The 18,522-nt window shown below is 37.7% G+C and overlaps 1 protein-coding gene across 24 annotated transcripts in view; it reads right to left on the reverse strand.

The window, feature by feature from the left end:
* Stat92E (Signal transducer and transcription activator Stat92E) overlaps positions 1-18,522 on the reverse strand; it is a 214,738-nt gene that overhangs the window by 16,396 nt on the left and 179,820 nt on the right. For 13 of the 24 annotated variants that reach the window (XM_073962202.1, XM_073962193.1, XM_073962196.1 and 10 more), the window contains 6 exons: positions 13,512-13,653; positions 13,132-13,249; positions 12,841-13,060; positions 3,177-3,440; positions 2,907-3,092; positions 2,714-2,849 (listed from right to left, as the gene is read on the reverse strand). In XM_073962202.1, the coding sequence (XP_073818303.1) occupies positions 2,714-2,849; positions 2,907-3,092; positions 3,177-3,440; positions 12,841-13,060; positions 13,132-13,249; positions 13,512-13,653 (1,066 nt within the window). Of the gene's footprint in view, positions 1-1,701; positions 2,138-2,713; positions 2,850-2,906; positions 3,093-3,176; positions 3,441-12,840; positions 13,061-13,131; positions 13,250-13,511; positions 13,654-18,522 lie in introns of all 24 variants that reach the window. The other 11 variants (XR_012409230.1, XR_012409220.1, XR_012409221.1 and 8 more) reach the window with 1 other exon arrangement.

Consider the following 18,522-nt stretch of genomic DNA (forward strand, 5'->3'; position numbering starts at 1 on the left):
TAGCATTTATACGTAAATCATTCGAAAATTGTATATACGAATTTATGTCAGTTATTTAATTCCAAACTTTGCCCGATAGCCCGACTTGGCTGGTAACCCTATTTTTCATCGATTTATTACAAATACTATGGCAGCTTTTTTCCACATTTATTTGTACTTGTCCTCCTGTATTAGAAGATTTGATCATCAACATTTGTCATTGGAAACTTTGACAAGATGATTGTGCGTTTTACTCTTTGAAAGAGAATTGTTGTTCATCTAATAATACTTCAAGCCACTTTGCCATATGTTCTATACCAAGTCTGGCTATTCTTCCTTGATTTGGTGGATAAGTTTAAAGATATTTTGCCACATCTTTATTAAAAACTGATTTTATATTATTGAATTGGAGTTCGAATCTTTTATATTTATTAAGGCCTCGACACATAAGAAGCATGGCATTCTTGCTTAAGTCATATCTGATAAAAGACTAAAGATCAAGTTCGACCTAATAAAAATATTTTAGAATAACATTTGAAGTAGGTCGAACTTGGTCTTTAGTCATTTACCAGATATGACTTAAGCAAGAATGCCATGCATCTTATGTGTCGAGGCCTTAAGATCATTCGTCTTTTGTCTTTCCGGCGTTTCAACTTAAAGTAGAAAGTGAGAAAATTCACGGGGAATTTGCGTTCAGAATAGCCCCCCCTTCATGTTTGATTTGTAAAACTGTTTTGCAAACGATAGAAGACAATGCATTAAATCAAAAACACAATGTAATTTTTGCCCTTTTACAAATTCGCAGTTTTACCACCTTTTAATAGGTTTGCACAAATGCGGATATAAAATATATTTGGTAAAAGAAATACATATGCGCCACTGCGATTACAGTTTTGTATTTGAAGGGCATCAAAAGATAACACACACAATCCTTTTCTGATTTTAATAATTTCTAAAAGCATAATAATCTGGTCTGATGTTATGTGAATTAAAATACAAGGTTCGTTCATAAACAGAGTGCATAAATTTCTAAAATGTTGTTATGGTTGGTGACCGTACGTGTATACTAAGTCCCGGGCCGCACTAGAATAATTTCACTGAAACTTTAACATAAAATTATGAGTCTCTAGATTAAGTTCCATAGTAGAGTAAAATCATGAAATTGCTGTAATGGGGAATTCGGCCTAAGAACACCTAATTTCATGAAATTTTTTTTTATGAAATTTACTCTAGTGTGGACAGGGACTAAAGAGGTTAGAACATATGTATGTAAGTATATAAACTTTGAGTTAGTATAGATATGTAACAGAATAATACAAAAAAATAATGATTTAAAAAAATTAGCACTGAATAAAATCCCAATCATGTATGTGTATTAAATTTAAACCACAGAGAATAAATGACGGAATGATTGACAACTGGCTGTTACGTATCATAACAAGAAATAATGTCCTGACAATGACACATGTCCTTCGATGCTAAATCAGTTGGTGAATATGAATGACAGGACAATCTGTTGGACAGATGAACAAATGGTTAATGAATGAATTAGCAACAGCAGCAGTGAATAAATGACAACGTCAGCAGCAGCAGCTGGGGAATGTGACAAATGAAGAAATGGATATGAAGAAATGTTGTTAGGATCGAAAAAAGCAAACATTTTGTTTAGTAAAATGAAACAAATCATAATATTAAGAAGTAGAATAAAAAAACGTTAAATACCTTTGTTTGTTGTGGGACAGAAAGAGCCTTCTACGAGTGAATATGTAGAAGTATCGAAGTAGTGGTATAACATAACAAGAAGAAAGGCACTTGTTGTTTTTTTGTTTTGTTTTGAATAGATTTGTTATGATTATTTTTATTACAATTTTTAGAAAATAATCCAAAGAAACAAAATGTAAAGTTATTTTTAGAAATGAAAAAAATTAAAAAATAATAAACAATTTCATGTTTTTGTTGTTGTTTCAATTTCAATTAGGCAACAATCAGACTTTTGGGGTTCTATGCTTTGTTGTGTGGTTTGTGGGGGCGTGTGTGTTTGTTTGTTTGTGTTAGATCACAATAGAAATTAGGCTATCAGATCATATCCCAGTTAATTTCTCCCGCTGCTGAATAGATATCATCTATGAGACTTAGGCTGCTGGTAGTGGTGGTGTCACTATTATTTTATTGTGTGTTAAGAGTTCAGCCAGGACAACATACATTGAAATATTATTTTTTATTAGAAGAATTAGAACCACCCCGAATGTAGTAGTAAATTATCATAGACACGAAGAAAATAATAACAGTATCACATAATACAAAAGAAAGAGAAAGAGAGAAAAAAATCAAAAATTTATATCAGTAACAAGTTTTGAAAAAAGTTTTCTTAGAGACTAATTTTCATTTAAGCCTACTCCAAAAGCAGGAAAAAGACTAAAGTATTTACAAAAGCCAAGCGATGGAATTTGTTCTAAAGCTATTCAAAATCTAGGCTCGGCGTTTTATGAAAGCAATTAATTACAAAATTCAAAGTATTGCCAGTATGTTTTTTTAGAGCGAAGCTAAATATTTTCTAATAAAACTTAGTATAAAAGAAAAACAAAAATTAAAACTAAATGCAAACGAAAATGTGGTGTTTGTTGTTTTTACTTTTTTGTTGTTTTGTGTCAGTGGTGAATTGTGGTTTTGGTTATTTTTTTTGTCATGATTAAATGGTGATTTGTTTGAGTATGGTGCAACAATTTGTACTTACTTTCCCATTTGTATATCCTGGGGATGGGGTGATTGCATATTGTGCTGGGGTGTAACACCACCAAAGTTATTTTCAATGGCCGGTACATGAGCTCGTATGGTGTTTGTAACATAACCATCACGACGGGTATTTTCATCTGAAATTAAAGAACATTAATTATGGAGCCCTTCCTCTATAATCCAAAAGAACTTACCCATTCGTTGTGTATAAAATTCATGAAAAGCTTCATCACGCATACGATTTGTGGGATAAACATAACGTAAAACATCCAAATCATGTATACGATCGGCTAGGCCACGTATATTTAAATCACGTGCAGTCCATGGTGATAACATTAAGACACCACTTTGATCATTGACAAAACCGACAGTAATGCCACCTGCAGAAGAAGTTAATTTTTAATAAAAATCTCAAATTCTCACATCAAATACCATTCACTGGGCCATGTCCTCTTCTTACTTACCCAACTCACTATCCGAGAATCGCAATAAAAATGTACCACTAACATGTTCTTTGAGTGTCCTCTCGGCTTTGCTTTTATTAATGAAACCGACAATGAGACCAGCCTTCCATAAACTTAACAAATGATCTTTGGTTAATTTCATAATGGCAAAGAACCAATCCCAAAATGTAAATGAACGATCGGGCAGGGGTTCCTTACAAAATTGAGCCCAGGTTATGTAATCTTCTTCGCCATTGATAATATTGCGGCGGAATAGTTTTTCATCTAGAGGAGAAAGAGAACACAAGAAATGAATGATAAGAAAATGATAAAAATAATAAAAAAAAAACACTGTAAAAACAATATATTCCGGACAAATGACATCCTTTTCACCCCAAGCGGAAGAGAAATTGAGAAAAGATATTAGATTGCACGGCTTATTAGATTTCATTTGATAGAGGAATGTTTTGGTTGGTACAGATTACAAAAGGTTATAGGCCTGACATTAGCTGACTTGGAAAATAATACTTGTTACTGAGACTTTAATGCACATAACAAATAGTTGCATTCGGTCCTAGGTAGTAACTAGAGAGGTCAGGTGTGAAACTGCCGAGGTAGATTTGCTTTACGCATACACACCGCCGCTTTTGAAAGGTCATAATCGTCTGGTCTTGGGGGGACTTTAATGCTCATCATGATCACGATCCTCGGAAACGACCAAAGAGGACGCCTCTACCAGAATAAGTGGAGAGAGTTTAATTATCTCCATCAGCAGACCGTCCGATTTCATCACTTCTTAACGCTGCACTTTCATCAATCATGGGAAGGCTAATTGATCTAGTTTCACAGAGTTCACTAATCACCTCTACATAGACCAACCCTTCTGATGGTCGGGTAGCTGAAAAAATGTTCCATGGCATCATTACAGCTGCAGCCTCTCGCTGGTCGAATACCCGAAGTGAGACCAAATATCCCAGTAGAGACGAATGGATTAGCACATGTGCGTGATGAGCTTCGTCGTACCAACCTCAGTGAACCCAGAGTTAGGGAACTGACACTGTTTGTTAACAGATTTGTCGGTGAGTATAAGGGGAACAAGTGGCTAAATCACTGAATAGATGAAACATTGAATCTGTAATTGAATCAACCTTCTAAAGGCAACGTGGATTTTTTAAATAATTTTTTCGTTCTTCTAAAGGCAACGTGGATTTTTTAAATAAGTTTTTTCGGTCTTCTAAAGCAACGTGGATTTTTTAAATAAGTTTTTTCGGTCTTCTAAAGGCAACGTGGATTTTTTAAATAACTTTTTTCGGTCTTCTGAAGGCAACGTGGATTTTTAAAATTATTTTTTCAGCCATCTAAAGGCAACGTGGATTTTTAAAATTATTTTTTCAGCCATCTAAAGGCAACGTGGATTTTTAAAATAATTTTTTAAGCCATCTAAAGGCAGCGTGGATTTTTAAAATTATTTTTTCAGCCATCTAAAGGCAACGTGGATTTTTAAAATTATTTTTTCAGCCATCTAAAGGCAACGTGGATTTTTAAAATTATTTTTTCAGCCATCTAAAGGCAACGTGGATTTTTAAAATTATTTTTTCAGCCATCTAAAGGCAACGTGGATTTTTAAAATTATTTTTTCAGCCATCTAAAGGCAACGTGGATTTTTAAAATAATTTTTTAAGCCATCTAAAGGCAGCGTGGATTTTTAAAATTATTTTTTCAGCCATCTAAAGGCAACGTGGATTTTTAAAATTATTTTTTCAGCCATCTAAAGGCTGTTGGGAAAACACTTTGTATCAAAATACTTTGCTTTAAATTGTTTCAACAAACATATTCTTCTTTGAAAAATATTGTGTATTGTAATTTGAAAATGTCAAATATTTTTTTTTCTTTCTATCGATTCTATTGCTTGTCGTCTAGTAGTGTTGTTCTGAATTTCAATTTGTCAATTGTTTTTGTTCCTTAATAAATTTTGTATAAAATTGAATATCTTTGTGTTCCGCTTAATTGGCAAATATATAAGGGGAAAATCTTTCCGAAAAGAAGAAAGAAGACACATATTCCCAAGAGGTTATGGGCCCAGAACGTTGTGGTCAATATTAAGCGGAATTGGATTGTGTGGTTAACGCAAGAACATAGAAAACAATTAAAATGGCGTCGTCTCCAATGTTCCAGATTGAGAAGCTAGATGAACACAATTATGAGACATGGTCAGTGCAAATGCGCAGTGTTCTCATTCACTCGGGATGCTGGAAACATGTAAATGGTGATCTAAAGAAAGTTTCGAGTTGGACTGCCGAACAAAAGCAAGCATGGGACGATGTTGATGAAAAGGCTCTTGCTTCTTTGACTCTTTGTGTGAAGCCTTCCCAACTGAACTACATCAAAAATTGCAGTACGTCAAATGATGCCTGGGAAAAGCTTAAAGATGTGTATAAGCCTAGTGGACCTATGCAAAAAGTGTCCTTGTATAAGAAGCTGTTAAATGTCAACATGAAGGACAGCAAAAATATGTCTGAATATTTGAACAAATTCTCTAGCATTTCAGATCAACTGGCAGAAGCTGGGATTCAAATCCAGGAGGAACTTTTGGTAATAATCCTATTGTCAAGTTTGGAAAAGGATTATGAAAATTTTGTAATAGCCATGGAAACAAGGGACAATCTTCCTACCCTTATGGTGTTAAAACAGAAATTATTGGAAGAATGGGATCGGCGAGAACAAGGTACGAGTGGAAATATATCATCAAATCAGCAAGCATTTGGGGCTGTTGGTGTAAAAGGAAAAAGGAATGATGGTAAGAAAAGTGATCAAAAGAAAGAAAAAGGTGCATGTTTTATTTGTGGCAAAAAGGGTCACTACGCTAACAAGTGCAAGTTCAAAGATGGTGGACACAAATCGTTCACAGTGATCGCTGTTGCTGCCGGAGCGCAAACAGAAAATAATTCAACGCAATGGTGTGTTGACAGTGGGGCAACAAGCCATATGTGTTCCTTGAAGAATTATTTTACAAGTCTTGAAGATTCGGATGAAACCATAATGTTAGCCGACAAGAAAGTCATCAAAGCCAAAGGAAAAGGTTTCGTCGAATTGCGAGTAAAAGGATTAAATATTAAGCTGAAGAATGTCATTTACTGTCCAGAATTGAATGGAAACTTTATTTCCGTTAACAAGATGGTTGAAAATGGATGTTCCGTGAAATTTTTCAAAGATGGTGCTATGATTACGGATGAAGGCCGTATGTTATTGCGAGCTGCCAGGGAAAATGGTTTGTTCGTTTTCGATGCTCAACCTGTAAGTAACCAAATTTGTTCGATTAACACTTCCGATAGTTTATGGCATAGAAGATTTGGACACCTAAATTACCAGAGTCTGAAAGAATTATGCTCAAAGAATTTGGTCAAAGGTATGACATTCAACTCCCACTGTAGCGACAAATGTGATGTGTGTATGACTGGAAAAATACACGTTGCATCGTTTCCCAAACAATCGGAGAGAAGATCAAAGGACTTGCTTGAAGTGATTCATTCGGACGTATGTGGTCCGATGAGAGTTGATTCAGTTGGTGGATCAAAGTACTTCGTGACATTTATTGATGATAAATCCCGTAGGATATTCACATATTTCATGAAGAACAAGTCCGAAGTTTTCGAGAAGTTTAAAGCATTTAAGACCATGGTGGAGTTGCAAACGGGTTGCAAAATTAAAGCTTTGAGAAGCGATAATGGTGGAGAATACCTTAGCAACGAATTTAACAAGTATCTTGAAACCAATGGTATTAAAAGGCAATTAACTGTCCCCTACACCCCACAACAAAATGGTGTAGCGGAAAGAGCAAATCGCACATTAGTTGAAATGGGACGTTGCCTTCTTATTGAATCAGGACTCGATCAAAATTTGTGGGCTGAAGCGGTTGCTACTGCAACATATCTAAGAAATAGAAGTCCATCAAAAAGTTTGGAAAACACTACTCCAATGGAGGTATGGTCTGGTCGGAAACCAAATGTTAATCATTTGAGAGTTTTTGGTTCTAAAGCTGTTGCGCTGAACAAAAGGGCAACTTGGAAGTTTCAAGAAAAAGGCGAGAGAATGGTCATGGTTGGATATTCATTAGTATCTAAAGCTTATAGGCTCTACGATTACAAATCTAAGAGAGTTGTGGAAAGACGAGACGTTATCTTTGATGAAGATAAAACATTAGAAAAATCTCAAGAGCAAGTGCCAGAAATGTATTTTTATGTGCCATCGGAAAACTTAGAAACCCAGGAATCTGTCGAAGGAGAAATAGAGGAGACTAATGAAGAAATCGATGAGGAACAGTCAAGTTCGGATGACAGTTTTCAAGAAACAGAAGAATTTCTCGGATTTACTTCTTCAGATGATCAAGAAAATCCTGAACCTACAGATGCCCGAAGAGGACGAGGTAGACCTAAGATTATTCGAAATGGTAGACCTGGTCGTCCCCGAAAAGAATACAACTTACTGAATAATGTGGTGGAGGATAGTATTCCTAAAACATACAAAGAAGCAATATCCAGTAAATTATGTGCCAAGTGGAAGCAAGCCATGGAGAATGAGATGCTATCGCATCATCAAAAGAATACGTGGACAATGCAGGATCTTCCGCCTGGATGTAAGCCAATCAATTGCAAATGGGTTTTCGCAGCAAAGAAAAATAAGAACGGTCAGGTGGAGCGATATAAAGCACGGCTAGTCGCTAAAGGTTGTAGTCAGAAATTCGGCATAGACTACAATGAAACTTTTTCGCCTGTGGTAAGATATTCAAGTATTCGAATGATACTTGCATTAGCAGTAGAACATAAAATGCACTTGCACCAACTAGATGTTGTCACCGCGTATTTACATGGAGATTTGCATGAAGAAATCTATATGCGTCAGCCAGAAGGATTTATCGATGAGAAGAACAAAAATAAAGTCCTACGCTTAAACAAATCCCTTTATGGCCTTAAACAAGCGGGTCGGGAGTGGAACTCAACGCTAAATGATTTTCTGTGCAAGATTGGATTTGAAAGATGTGACAACGAGCCTTGTTTATATAAATCAAATCGAAACGGTCATTTAATGCTAATAGCTGTCTATGTGGATGATTTAATAATTGGATGTGAAAATGAAAAGGAAATTTTGAAACTGAAGGAGGAAATTGCAACCAATTTTGAAGTGACCGATAAAGGATTGTTAGAGCACTTCCTGGGAATGGAAGTTCAACGAGATGGAAAAACTGGTGAGATTAAAATATGTCAAACTAACTTTATAAATGAAATTTTGAAAGAGTACGGTATGGAGAACTGTAAGCCAGTTTCAGTACCACTCTCTCCTGGTTTTCAAAGTAAGTGTGAAGGTGAATGCAGAAAAACAGATCCCACCGAATATCAATCTCTGATCGGCTCCTTGCTGTACTTGGCTCTGACAACTCGCCCTGATATACTCCATTCGGTTACCAAGCTTTCGCAAAGAAATAAGGATCCACACGTGGAACATTTGACAGCAGCAAAACATATTTTACGATATTTGAAAGGAACTAAAGATATGAAACTGCACTTTAGTTGTGGAAATGGTAAACTCATTGGTTACGCAGATGCTGATTGGGGCGGATGCACTACAGATTCCACGTCATATTCCGGATCAGTATTTTTTATTGGAAATTGTGTGATTTCCTGGGAGTCCAAGAAACAAGATATAGTCGCTTTGAGTAGTACGGAAGCAGAGTATGTGTCAACTTCAAACGCATCAAAGGAAGCTGTATATTTAAGCCGATTACTATGCGAACTTGGATTTCTGAACGAAGAAACTGTTACTATCAACGTTGACAATCAGGGAGCTTTGCAGTTGGCATCCAACCCGGTTCATCATAAAAGGACAAAGCATGTGGACATCAAGTATCATCATATCCGGGATCTAATAAAATCAAATACAATAAAATTGGTTTATTGTCCAACAGATGATATGGTTGCCGACATATTTACAAAGAACCTAGCGAAATCGAAACATCAGAAATTTGTCAATTTAATCAATTTGAAGTAACTCAAAATGTAAAGAATATGCATGTTGTGGTGGAGTGTTGGGAAAACACTTTGTATCAAAATACTTTGCTTTAAATTGTTTCAACAAACATATTCTTCTTTGAAAAATATTGTGTATTGTAATTTGAAAATGTCAAATATTTTTTTTTTCTTTCTATCGATTCTATTGCTTGTCGTCTAGTAGTGTTGTTCTGAATTTCAATTTGTCAATTGTTTTTGTTCCTTAATAAATTTTGTATAAAATTGAATATCTTTGTGTTCCGCTTAATTGGCAAATATATAAGGGGAAAATCTTTCCGAAAAGAAGAAAGAAGACACATATTCCCAAGAAAGGCAACGTGGATTTTTAAAATTATTTTTTCAGCCATCTAAAGGCAACGTGGATTTTTAAAATTATTTTTTCAGCCATCTAAAGGCAACGTGGATTTTTAAAATTATTTTTTCAGCCATCTAAAGGCAACGTGGATTTTTAAAATTATTTTTTCAGCCATCTAAAGGCAACGTGGATTTTTAAAATTATTTTTTCAGCCATCTAAAGGCAACGTGGATTTTTAAAATTATTTTTTCAGCCATCTAAAGGCAACGTGGATTTTTAAAATTATTTTTTCAGCCATCTAAAGGCAACGTGGATTTTTAAAATTATTTTTTCAGCCATCTAAAGGCAACGTGGATTTTTAAAATTATTTTTTCAGCCATCTAAAGGCAACGTGGATTTTTAAAATTATTTTTTCAGCCATCTAAAGGCAACGTGGATTTTTAAAATTATTTTTTCAGCCATCTAAAGGCAACGTGGATTTTTAAAATTATTTTTTCAGCCATCTAAAGGCAACGTGGATTTTTAAAATTATTTTTTCAGCCATCTAAAGGCAACGTGGATTTTTAAAATTATTTTTTCAGCCATCTAAAGGCAACGTGGATTTTTAAAATTATTTTTTCAGCCATCTAAAGGCAACGTGGATTTTTAAAATTATTTTTTCAGCCATCTAAAGGCAACGTGGATTTTTAAAATTATTTTTTCAGCCATCTAAAGGCAACGTGGATTTTTAAAATTATTTTTTCAGCCATCTAAAGGCAACGTGGATTTTTAAAATTATTTTTTCAGCCATCTAAAGGCAACGTGGATTTTTAAAATTATTTTTTCAGCCATCTAAAGGCAACGTGGATTTTTTAAATAATTTTTTTCAGCCTTCTAAAGGCAGCGTGGATTTTTAAAATATTTTTTCAGCCTTTTAAAAGCAAAGTAGATTTTTTAAAATAATTTGTTGAGCCTTCTATTGGCAACATGGATTTTTTAAATAACTGTTTTCAGCCTTCTAAAGGCAACATGGATTTTTTAACTAATTTTTTTCAGCCTTCTAAAGGCAACGTGGATTTTTAAAATAATTTTTTCAGCCTTCTAAAGGCAAGGTGGATTTTTTAAATAATTTTTTCAGCCTTCTAAAGGCAACGTGGATTTTTTAAATAATTTTTTCAGCCTTCTAAAGGCAACGTGGATTTTTTAAATAATTTTTTCAGCCTTCTAAAGGCAACGTGGATTTTTTAAATAATTTTTTCAGCCTTCTAAAGGCAACGTGGATTTTTTTAATAATTTTTTCAGCCTTCTAAAGGCAACGTGGATTTTTTAAATAATTTTTTCAGCCTTCTAAAGGCAACGTGGATTTTTTAAATAATTTTTTCAGCCTTCTAAAGGCAACGTGGATTTTTTAAATAATTTTTTCAGCCTTCTAAAGGCAACGTGGATTTTTTAAATAATTTTTTCAGCCTTCTAAAGGCAACGTGGATTTTTTAAATAATTTTTTCAGCCTTCTAAAGGCAACGTGGATTTTTTAAATAATTTTTTCAGCCTTCTAAAGGCAACGTGGATTTTTTAAATAATTTTTTCAGCCTTCTAAAGGCAACGTGGATTTTTTAAATAATTTTTTCAGCCTTCTAAAGGCAACGTGGATTTTTTAAATAATTTTTTCAGCCTTCTAAAGGCAACGTGGATTTTTTAAATAATTTTTTCAGCCTTCTAAAGGCAACGTGGATTTTTTAAATAATTTTTTCAGCCTTCTAAAGGCAACGTGGATTTTTTAAATAATTTTTTCAGCCTTCTTAAGGCAACGTGGATTTTTTAAATAATTCTTTCAGCCTTCTAAAGGCAACGTGGATTTTTTAAATAATTTTTTCAGCCTTCTAAAGGCAACGTGGATTTTTTAAATAATTTTTTCAGCCTTCTAAAGGCAACGTGGATTTTTTAAATAATTTTTTCAGCCTTCTAAAGGCAACGTGGATTTTTTAAATAATTTTTTCAGCCTTCTAAAGGCAACGTGGATTTTAAAAATAATTTTTCAGGCATCTAAATGCAACGTAGATTTTTAAAATAATTTTTTCAGGCATCTAAAGGCAACGTGGATTTTTAAAACTATTTTTTCAGCAATCTAAAGGCAAAGCGGATTTTTAAAATTATTTAAATAATTAGTTTAGCCTTCTACAGGCAACGTGGATTTTTTAAATAATTTTTTTCGGTCTTCTAAAGGCAACGTGGATTTTTTAAATAATTTTTTTCGGTCTTCTAAAGGCAACCTGGATTTTTTAAATAATTTTTTTCTGACTTCTAAAGGCAACGTGGATTTTTTAAATAATTTTTTTCTGACTTCTAAAGGCAACGTGGATTTTTTAAATAATTTTTTCAGCCTTCTAAAGGCAACGTGGATTTTTTAAATAATTTTTTTCAGCCTTCTAAAGGCAACGTGGATTTTTTAAATAATTTTTTCAGCCTTCTAAAGGCAACGTGGATTTTTTAAATAATTTTTCCGGACTTTTAATGGCAACGTGGATTTTTTAAATAATTTTTTCAGCCTTCTAAAGGCAACGTGGATTTTTTAAATAATTTTTCCGGACTTTTAATGGCAACGTGGATTTTTTAAATAATTTTTCCTGTCTTTTAAAGGCAACATGGATTTTTTAAATAATTTTTCCGGTCATTTAAAGGCAACGTGGATTTTTTAAATAATTTTTCCGGTCTTTTAAAGGCAACGTGGATTTTTTAAATAATTTTTCCGGTCTTTTAAAGGCAACATGGATTTTTTAAATAATTTTTCCGGTCTTTTAAAGGCAACGTGGATTTTTTAAATAATTTTTCCGGTCTTTTAAAGGCAACGTGGATTTTTTAAATAATTTTTCCGGTCTTTTAAAGGCAACGTGGATTTTTTAAATAATTTTTCCGGTCTTTTAAAGGCAACGTGGATTTTTTAAATAATTTTCCGGTCTTTTAAAGGCAACGTGGATTTTTTAAATAATTTTTCCGGTCTTTTAAAGGCAACGTGGATTTTTTAAATAATTTTTCCGGTCTTTTAAAGGCAACGTGGATTTTTTAAATAATTTTTTCAGTCATCTAAAGGCAACGTGGATTTTTTAAATATTTTTTTTTCAGCCTTCTGAAGGCTACTTGAATTTTTAAAATATTTTTTTCAGCCTTCTGAAGGCTACTTGAATTTTTAAAATATTTTTTTCAGCCTTCTGAAGGCTACTTGAATTTTTAAAATAATTTTTCGGTCCTATACAGGCAAAGTAAGTCTTTTAAATAATTGTTCAGCATTTTCAGGCAAAGTAAGTTTTTTAAATAATTTTTCAGCCTTTGCTGCAAATATTTCTTTACTTACGCAAAAAATTCAAATTGTCTTCGGTTAGGGCACGGCCAGTTGATGACTCAAATTTGGTATTCAATGCCATGGCTAGCTGTGACCACGCAACACGTTCGGGCACTTGGAAAGGTTCACGTACAATATCGGAGAAAGCATTGTCCCATGTAATGGTTGCCCATGACTGTGGCTCTTGATTGCCATGCACAATAACCACAACGGGCAATGACAATGTCCAGACCTGAAAGGAAGACGGGGACATAATTAGTGGAGGTGATATTACCCAATAAACGTTTGCACGTCATTACTTACCCTAATCCTATAATCATTGACTACAACAGATGTATAAAATAATAAAGCAAACTTCTCATCCATGACACTTTCGGTGCCCTTTTTCTCGGCACGTTTTATTTTCTTCAACTGCATTGTTCTAAAAATAGAATTTACAAAATACAAAACAAGATGAAGACATGAGGAAAAATGTTGGAAAATAATTTATGGACACCATTGACGATAACAATGCTGACAATGATGATGACGATAATGTCGTCTTTGTGAATTTCACAAAACGGCAACTTGTTACACAATGAATTGCAATAGCATGTAATATTTGATAGGGTGTGGTGGGTGGGAGTGGACAGAGACCATTTCTCCACGTCTTTTTCTTTCTCCCTGGGGAAATTTGTACATACCTGAAACTAGCGGAAAATACACGCGTCTGGGTATTGTATTCCATATTGCCAACATTATTCACAATTTCACCGGATGAGGCTGGTGTGCTGCTGGATGAGTCAGGCATTGTACGTTGTGCGGAATGACGTTGAGCCTGAGCCTCTGCGGGATAGAAAACAAACAAATAACTATTAGTGGTGCTCCTTATACAAACATGTACACGTAATTTACATGTTCGGGGTCTCTGTGTGTAGGCGGAATATTTACATCATGACATTATTTTGTAAACAGTGTTGTAAAACAATGATGATAACAACAACAACAGCAGCACAACGTGATGATGATGATGATGTTAACTGATGCTTTGTTTGACTTTGTAATTTCTACATCAAACCCAATGTAATTGAACAGTTTACATGGCTTCGGTCTTGTTTGGGTGGTTTATTTTTAATTTAAATTTTAACGGGTTTAGTGTGCCAGGTGGGGTTGAGGTTAATAAGTTTTCGTCAAGGTAATAAAAAACAAATATCTACTAATTTTACACCTAGCTCCATAGAAATGGGGTATGCTTACTTTTTCCAATGTAATGTAAATGTAAATCTGGACTCTGAATGCCTAATGGTGACTATGATGGCTCTCACGGTAACACCCGAGTAAGTACGGCAACGAAAGCATGCCATTGTGTTGATGTACTGGAAGAATCTTTGTATCCTCATGTAAATGGTCCACTTACGACATGAGGAGGCACCCTATTGCAGTTCTCAAGGCGGCATTCTGAAGGGTTTGGATATTTTTCTATCGCGTTGCACTTATATTCGCCAACCATCATACTGACGCCGCATAGCTTACCACAGATCAACCTATCGCGTTATATGCCGGCTAGGGACTTGATGACCTTGTTCCTACATCTCAGCTTATCGCAGGAAGCTGTGGCATGCGTGGACGACATGAACATGCTGTCGAATGTAACTCCCTAAAATCTTGGGGTAGTTAGTGGTCGGAATACTGCCATCATCGACCATGACATTCATCAACTAAGTTCTCACCTCTGCCATCCATGTGGTGAACTTAGTAGCCGTAGATTTTGTGGCGGATATTTGCATATTATTCGAGCGGAAAAAGGTAGTAAGACCGGTCAAATAGGAGTTCAGTCTTTCACAAATAACATCAAGGAAGGTACCGTTACGATCTCAATGGAGGAAAGGGCGGATTTAGAGGTTAAAGATTAAAGAATCTTAAAGGAACATCCTGTTTCACTCTACGGGGCTTGGACTTCTTGTTCCTGAATTCCACGTACGACTGGCGTCCACGCATATAATTGATTACACAACGTTTCATGCTTGGCCGGAGGGTTGTTTGCTCAATGTCTCTAAACAGCGTGGAGTGCTTGACAGTATCAAAGGCTTTTGATAAGTCGAGCGCCACCAACTATGTCCCATCGCACGACTTGGACTGGTTAATTGGGGCGACAAAAGCGAAATCTGTCTGTACGATTCACCTTTGCTGTAATCCTTCCTGGCTTCAATAGCGGAACCACCCTACCCATTTTCCAGATTTTGGACACGAAGTGGGAGGATAGCCTCAGTTTTAGAACTTAAGTAATGTACTCAACTCCGGTCTGTTCCAGCTGTGTCAGCATTACCATGAAAATATCGTCAGGACCTAATCTTTTGGATGATCTAGCGTTCCTGATGGCACTCGCAACATCTTCCATTGTAAAGTGTGGTGGTTTAACCTCGGCGAGAAGAGATCTAATGTGACGTAGTATTCTTCTCTACGCCACGACTCTGCCGGGGTGCACAACAAACTGTCGATTAAAATAACTTGCGAGTCTCTTTGGATCAATCAGCGTAACGTCGCCAAACGTGACTGAGGTCACGTGAGTGCGAGTCTATGTGGCTGTTCGGTCGACGATCCACCACTCACTTGGCAACAGGATGCGGATCCTCAGAAGACCTGACCCTCTTAACGCATTCCTGCGCAAATGTCTTTGAATATCCGCCCTGTTTCGAGGTCGATGGCCCATCTCCCCGCACCGCCCCATAGCTTCTCATAGCGTCAGCACTGCTCTTAATAAGAGAAGGGTGAGGTCTAACAGGTGCCGATGGCTTTACAGTGGTCTGTTGTTGTTGTAGCAGCATACAAACCTACGTAGGAGCATAGGTTTGATGCTGGGTTGGCAGCCGCTGGACGAAACACTACGGTTTCGAGTCAATCCGGTACGATAGAACCCGCTGCCGTGGCATTGCACACCCACAGTGGTCTGTTGCCCAGTCCTCTGTACAGTCGTCGCCCCTGATCGGACCTACACCTTTCTTTACCCCCCAGGTCCGGTAACAGCCACCGACGAGACAGTCGAGATAGGCGGTACCTTTAGCGGCTGTCTTCCTTGTGGCTGCAACTTTTCCTGCGCCAACTTCGAAGCGGGAGGGATCACACCAGTGTTTCCCTTACGTTCTGTCGTCTTCGGGGCCAATGGAGCCGGGCTGCCCGATCCTACCGCGGTCATCAAGGATGTCCGCAAAGGACTTGCTAGTCTCTTTGGATCAATCAGCGTAACGTCGCCAAACGTGACTGAGGTCACGTGAGTGCGAGTCTATGTGGCTGTTCGGTCGACGATCCACCACCCACTTGGCAACAGGATGCGGATCCTCAGAAGACCTGACCCTCTTAACGCATTCCTGCGCAGATGTCTATGAATATCCGCCCTGTTTCGAGGTCGATGGCCCATCTCCCGGCACCGCCCCATAGCTTCTCATAGCGTCAGCACTGCTCTTAATAAGAGAAGGGTGAGGTCTAACAGGTGCCGATGGCTTTACAGTGGTCTGTTGTTGTTGTAGCAGCATACAAACCTACGTAGAAGCATAGGTTTGATGCTGGGTTGGCAGCCGCTGGACGAAACACTACGGTTTCGAGTCAATCCGGTACGATAGAACCCGCTGCCGTGGGATTGCACACCCACAGTGGTCTGTTGCCCAGTCGTCGCCCCTGATCGGACCTACACCTTTCTTTACCCCCCAGGTCCGGTAACAGCCACCGACGAGACAGTCGAGATAGGCGGTACCTTTAGCGGCTGTCTTGCTTGTGGCTGCAACCTTTCCTGCGCCAACTTCGAAGCGGGATGGATCACTCCAGTGTTTCCCTTACGTTCTGTCGTCTTCGGGGCCAATGGAGCCGGGCTGCCCGATCCTACCGCGGTCATCAAGGATGTCCGCAAAGGACTCGAGCAGTTCGTCACCATTGAGTTTGTTAGTTTCCCTGTAGAGGTTGCCTTTGTCACAGCCACTGGGCTGGAAACTGCAGCCGTTACAAGGGTCGGAATTTGATCGATTGGAAGGAAGATCTTTTCAATGTGAAGATATTTCCTCTTGAAACGCCTCACAAATTGGATCTTCAAACCAATCTCCCTAAACTCCGACTGAGTCACCTCGGAGGGGTCTTTGCCAACGAATCTTTGGCAGTAGACGACGGTAGTTATACCTGTCTTTTTTCTGCCTAGACTTGTTAGCTTTGGTTGAGGGGACATGGGAGAGGCCGTCGTCGTATCCTCCTCCACAACCTCTTCCACCAAAGCATCTTGCCTGCATAGGGAAGGCTTATCGGAACCGACCGACAAATCAGCCCCTGAGGGAGCAGGATCCCCGACCGTGAGGTTGGAGCTCTCCAAGGCACAAGAGAGAGCTACGTTGGACGACTGAGATGGGATAACGGTGATATCCATCACCCCCGCATCACGCCAAGATTGTTATCCCCGGCGGGGATACAATTCACTTATTCTGGTTCCGCTAATTTTTCCTGTTAATTTCCAGTCTCATCTCCCCGACTGTGGGGTCACTGGGGTTGGCACGACGAAGCTCATTACGCTCATTTGCTAGTTTCGCCGGCTCTGCAGGGAAATTTGGCCTCACTGCGGGCATTCGGCCAGCAGGTATATAGCGAGCGGCTGCAGCTGTGTGATTATATTTCGGAACATCCTTTCTGCTACCCTGATATCAGTAGGTTTGGGCTGTTCTCTGAATCTGTGATTAGTGAATTCTCTGAAACCAGGTCTATTAGCTTTCTCGGTGGCGTTCAGAGGCGATAAAGAGTCGGGTGGCCTGCTGATGGACCAGATTTTAGAATACACTATCTGGAGAACTATGGAACACTCCGCGAACTCTGGCAGGGCGTCCTCATTGACTGTGAAAAACGTAGAGCCATCAATCTGCTCAGCTAGCTTATACACCTCGTGTCTTTTCCCAGGACCTAATGCCACAACTCGTGATGAGCATTAAAATCCCCCAAGGCCAGTCGGTTATGATCTTCCAAGAGCGGGCTAATGTTAGGCTCGTAACCTAAGATACAGATATTTATCGGCGAGTGTATACGTACAGCAACTCTATCTAGGCAGTTCCACACCTGACTGCTGCCCCCCATACATTTCATGTACGGGTCATTAGAGCCAGGTTCTTGCGAGATGTGTCTGTATTGACAGATTGGTAAATAGAAAAGCTAGTCCCCACTCACTGGGGGCCGTGTTCACGACACATGCAAGCAACATAATCTCTGTCGTAGTCCCTCACATGGACGAGTCCAGAGCAACCCCTGAAATGCACCCACCCTATGTATCTCTATGTATACTGAGGTGGGAGCCGCTGGCCGAAACCAATCCCCTTCACTTTGTTTTTGCCCATCAGAGTCGTTCTTTGTCATCAATCACCCCCTACATCATTGTTGTTTCTTCTCAAAAGAATAATCTGCTGGAATCCATAGTTCCCTTATTAAACAAAATTTATTATACTACCCCTCGTATTGTAATGACAAATAAAGTCAGCTCATTTACAACAAAGATAATTAAATCGATTTTGTGTTGAACTTGTTTATGGCAAATGTAGTCATAGTAAGTAACCTGCGACGACTATTCAGACTCTAATAGTTTCAGACAGAATCATTGAAGTACACACACACACACCCACTTAGTGTAAACACCAATATGTGGTTGGTAATGGTGGTTGTGGCGGTTAAGATGAATGCACCACAATACAATTTTGC

Source organism: Musca autumnalis, unplaced genomic scaffold, assembly GCF_047663935.1.
Source record: "Musca autumnalis isolate F117 unplaced genomic scaffold, ASM4766393v1 scaffold_1, whole genome shotgun sequence".
NCBI lineage: Eukaryota > Metazoa > Arthropoda > Insecta > Diptera > Muscidae > Musca > Musca autumnalis.